This window comes from Emiliania huxleyi (genome assembly GCF_000372725.1).
Source record: "Emiliania huxleyi CCMP1516 unplaced genomic scaffold EMIHUscaffold_250, whole genome shotgun sequence".
NCBI classification, from domain to species: Eukaryota; Haptophyta; order Isochrysidales; family Noelaerhabdaceae; genus Emiliania; species Emiliania huxleyi.
In genome coordinates this window covers 21,806-26,775 of record NW_005200169.1, presented here as the reverse complement: position 1 = coordinate 26,775, position 4,970 = coordinate 21,806, and the positions used below count along the sequence as shown (strand labels likewise).

The 4,970-nt window shown below is 68.2% G+C and overlaps 1 protein-coding gene across 1 annotated transcript; it reads left to right on the top strand.

The window, feature by feature from the left end:
• Positions 1–4,074: 4,074 nt before the first annotated feature.
• Positions 4,075–4,916, top strand: EMIHUDRAFT_237388 (hypothetical protein; the record flags this gene model as incomplete). The annotated part of the gene is made up of 2 exons (XM_005777994.1): positions 4,075–4,653; positions 4,813–4,916. Coding segments are annotated over 2 exons (683 nt in total), but the record flags the coding sequence as incomplete, so codon positions are not given.
• Between the last annotated feature and the right edge of the window lie 54 nt (positions 4,917–4,970).

Here is a 4,970-nt window from a genome sequence, read left to right as displayed (position 1 = left end):
TTGTCCTGCACCGCGCCGCCTCTGCGCGCCGCCGCTTCTCGCCGGTCACTGCGCCGACCTTGGCCCGCGCGAGTGCGGCCCAAGTGATCACAGCGGCGGCGGCGGCGGCGCGCGCCTCGTCGACCTTCTCCCGGTGGTTCGGCACCAGCGGCAGCCCGGCGGCGGCGGTGAAGGCGGCCCAGGCGAGGGTGAAGAGCGAGAAGGGCCGGAGAAGGTGCGCGCCGAGCCAGAGCGAGAGGCCGAGGCGGAGGGTGAGGGCGGCGTCGCCGGAGCGGACGCGGTGGAGGAGGGCGGCCGCGAGGTTGAGGATCTTGACCGCGCGCGCGACCGCCGGCGCCACGTCGAACTCGCTGATGGAGGGCGGCGGGCCGGGAGCGCGCTTGGAGAGGAGCGACGTGAGCGAAGCGCTGACGACCGCTGCGAGTGCGGCCCACGAGCCAAGCGAGGCGACGGAGACGTCGAGGCACTGGATGGCGATGAATATGGCTTGTCCGCCGCCAAAGAGGGCGGCCTCGGAGCGGCCGGCGAGGGAGGAGGTGGTGGCCGTGATGGGCGGTGGAGCGGGTGGCGTCGGCGGGGGCGGGGTTGGCGTACTCGGCGGCGGAGGCGGCTTCGTAGCAATCTCCGCGCGGATCAGGTTGGCGTCGATTGGCAAGAGGGCCGGCATATTCAAATTGGGCTGAGAATTTTTTCTGTCAACACTGAGCACGGGACTGGCGTCCACCCATACCGCGTTGGTGTCCAGTCCGAGCCTGGCTGTTCTTCACCTTTCTACCTACCTACCTACTGGCGCGTTAAAAAGGATGGAGCTCTATCCAAGTACATTCGTAAAGCCCCTCTCACAAAAGACAAACACAAAAGACTGGCCCCTCAGATGTGAGATGAGTGGTCAGATGAATAGTGCCCGAGAGCGAGGGATCCGGAGCGCGGAGGGGAGCACAAATAGGAGGCCCATTTGTCCTGCCCTCGTGCCGCCGATAGTGCGTATCCTATGTGAGAGAGATCCCCTCGCGGGGACGCGGGGTGCGGACTGGCGCGTGCCGGTGGCACGAGAAAAAATTCCGGGAAATTCTAGATGGGTGGCAAACTGTGTACAACACCTCTCACCTCTCATCCGCCTGCGTGCACACCCTCAGGCGAGGCTCCACGCCGGCCCTTGTTGTTGGAAAGCCCTCGTTGGGGCGGCGTTTCCGCGGCGAATGCCGCCTTCCCCTTGCCATGCCGGCCAGCGGTGGTGTTCACCACCGTGACCGGCCAAAGCTCCGAGACGGCCAGCGAGCGGCAGAGCCCGTCGCCTGCGCGCGACGAGCAGTTTGCCCGGGCGTAGCGCGTCGCCAGCTCGTCGGGGTCCTGTGTGGGCGGGCGGGAGGGCGAGTTCACCGCACGCGTGTGGGCTGCGACTCGCGGGTGCGGCGAGCGGCCAAGGCAGGCACGAGTTCACCGCACTGGCCTTGCCCTGATGCAGACCCTTGTGGCGCCGCAGAATCCCGTCGGGCAGCACCTCGAAGACCGTCGAGGAGAAGTACTGCTGATTCTTGCCGCGCAGGGCGCCATACTGCTCCTTGTTTCGCCCCACGCGAGCCACTTCGGTCAGCACGGCGTGCAATGGCGGCCAGCGAAGCTCGACGTCTTGGTCGCGCTGCTTGAACCTAGGGCTTGCTCGTCGCATGATTAGGACGAGGGTCCGCCCATGCAGCGGAAACGCAGGCGTGGCCGGTCACATGAGGGACTTCCAGCTGGTGCGCCAGTCGGCGTACATCCCGGCCTCCGTCATGAGCCACGGGCTGCGCACCAAGGCCGGGTCCTTGATCATCACCCCCCACCAAAAGTAGCCTGCCCGCGGGGCGGCGGGGTGGGAGAGGGAGAGAGGGGCCAGGTGCCAGCGAGTCGGCGAGCGGCGGCGTCGGCGCGCCGTAGCCAGACAGGGTCGAGATGAAGGGGTGCCACTGGTTGGCGTACAGCTTGTCGGCGTCGCTGCCCCGCACCTCCACCACGGACGACTGGTACGGCATGAAGACGGCATTCATCTCGCCCGAACCGTGCGTCGCGACGAGGACGTCAGTCTCCTGCAGCACCGCGAGGTCCTGCACGAAGGGGCGAGAGCCCAAGGCGTAGGACTGGCACTCGACGCTGGCGGGCCGCCCACCCCACCCCCGGCGCCAGTCATCCGCGCCGGGGGCATTCCCGCTCGCGTGAAGCCGCCGCCAGCTGCTCCCGCCGAACGGGCGCTTGGACGCGGCGCACGCGCGGAGGAGCGAGTCGAAGCCGATGAGCATCCGTGCGTTGCCGACGTTGCGCTGCTCAAAGAGGATTCGCATCACGCCGGGGCGCGGCGGCCGCAGGCTCAGCCAGAAGGGCGGCGACCGGCGCAGCTGCGACGAGTAGTAGGCAGCCACGGCCTTGCCGACGGTGGGCAGGCGGCCCCGAAAGTTGTCCTGGTTGGCCTTCCAGACCACCAGGTGTCGAAAGCACCGGACGTGGGTGCCCTCGAACGTGCTTCTGCTTGGCGTCGACGGAGGGTGGCGCGCGCTCAGCTCGGCAAAGGAGATCGGTTCCAGGCTCGAGAAGGCGCGCATGATGTCGTAGTTGAACCGGGCGGGGGCCAGCTTGAGCGGATTCACGAGGACGATGGTCATGTTGGGCGACAGGTTGCCCGCCTGCTGGTGGTAGTGGAAGGCTCCCGGCACCCGGGCGAAGAATTCGCAGAGCGTGTTTGGCCAGAACGCGCTCACCACGAGAGGGACGGTGCAGTGGCTGAAGTTGGGCGCTGCCTGCACCTCCTCGGGCGACGCCAGCCTCGCCTCGATGTTGGGCCATGCGCGAAGCAGACGGCCCACGACGCGGTCGCGCAGCTGCGCGTGCGGATCCTCTGCGTACGGCGAGTCGGCTCCCAGCGCCTCGTGTGCCGCCCGCTGCGACGCCTGTCTGTAGAAGTACAGCAGGTCGTCGGACCATGCGATGTCGGGCAGGTCGGGCAGGGCCGTCGAGGGGCCGTCGGGGCGCTCAGCAAAGCGGCGCGGGTCGTACGAGATGATGGTCTCTTGGTCGACGCACGCGTACTCGAAGACCTCCACCCGAGAGAGCAGAGTCGCAGCCCCATTCTTCTTGAGCTTCTGCGTGTACGACACCGCTTGCTTCATCCGGTTGAAGTCGAACCCGGCAGCATCCCACGGGCACTGCTCGCCGCCGGCAGTGGTGCCGGCATGCGGGCCAGACTGCGGGCCGATGTGGCGAACGGGAAGCTTGCCCGCGGCGCGAGCACGGCGGTGTGTCTTGCTCGCATCAGGCATGTGTTTCGAGCGTGAGTGCAAAACTTGAATGAAACGAACGTCCTACGGCCCCTGGGCGGAGCCACAAACCTCGCTCGAGAGAAGGCCGCCCGAGGGCCCAAGCAGAGAAATTGACTGCTTCCCTTCTTGTTTTTTTGGCGAATTCTTTTCCGCTCACGGGTACTACTGTTGTAGCCTAAAGTCTGCCCAGGTTACTCAGGACACGATCCCGGCGTGATCCGTGAACACAACTAACTGACGGATCCGCTCCTGACAGTGGCATGCACCGCGCTGCGGCGCGTGCCACTGTCTTTGTTTGAAGTTGAAAGTCGAATCAGAGCGGCGTCGGCGTTGTCCTGAGTTTTCTCCCACGGACCGCCCGTCCGGCACCGCTCCGGGACGCACGCCGGCGAAGCACCGTCAAGCTGCTGTACGGCCCCGGCATCGCCTCCCCTGGCTTAGCTAGAGTGAGAGGTATTGTGCACATGGTCTGTCTCTACAATATACTCACCGACACTTCACCTCCCAGAGCTCGTCCTGGTCCGCCACGGCCATCCTCGGCCTCCGGAGGGCCCCCGGCCGCGGCGCGGTGCGGCGGCGTCACAAATCCGACCACAGAGCACCGGGACGCGGTCGGGCGATCTAAGGCCCAGTGAGGCGTATGCATTGCCCATCCAGGGCTATCACCTGGACCTATCAACAGGCGCCTGCGGCGCCGTGCTCAGGAGCTGCTGCTCCAACCTGTTCACACTTCCGTAAAAGTAGTAGAGCTCTACTCACTCATCGCTCGCTAAATCGCTCGACAATGCTGGCCGTCGTGTCGACGCCTGCGCCGCCTGCGCCGCTGCTGATGGCGGCGGAGGGCGAGCTCCGCGTCCGGCTGGTGGCGGCGGAGGGCGAGGCCCGCGCTGCGAAGGCCGCGCTGCGCGAGTCCGAGGCGCGCTGGAGGCGCGAGGTGGGCGGCTCTCAGCAGGAGCGGATGCGGCTCCGGGCCGAGGTGGGCTCTCTGCTCCAGCGGCTGAACACGAAGAGCACAGCGCGGGAGGGCGAGGGCCCGCCCTCGCCGAAGCGCGCCCGCACGGGCGTCACGCCCGTGGGCAGCGGCGGAGGAGCGGCCCAAGGCGCGGGCCTGCTCAGCCAGACCGCGGTCTACGCCATGTACCACGACGCCGAGGCGCTCGTGCGCGAAGAGCGTGCGCGCGCCGACGCCGCCGAGGCGCAGCTCAGCCGGCTGGCCGACCGGGTGCAGGCCGCGCTGCCAGTGTACCAGGAGCGCTCCTCGCGCCTCGACTCTGTTCTCGAGGCCAACGCCGCCCTCTCGCAGCGCGCGGCGGAGGCGGCGCGGCAAGTCGAGGCGACGAAGCGCGAGGCCGCACGGCTACGAGTGGAGGCCACCGTGCTCCGCTCGCTGGCCGACGAGCAAACCTCCGCCCTCGCTGAGGCGCTCGGCGAGGCCGGCGCAGGCGGCGCTGCGGGCAGCGGCGCTGCCGGCAGCAGCGCTGCCGGCGCGGGCGGCGCCTCCTTGACGGTGCAGCTGTCCGAGGCTCGAGAGGCGCTGCTGCGGGAGAGGCTCGGGCACGAGCAGGAGAGGCTCGGGGCGGTGGCCGAGGCGGAAGGAGCGCTGCGGGCGCGGCTGGAGGAGAGCGAGTCGGCATGCGCGGGCGCGAAGGAGCAGGCGGCCGCCCTGGCGCAGAGGCTGGC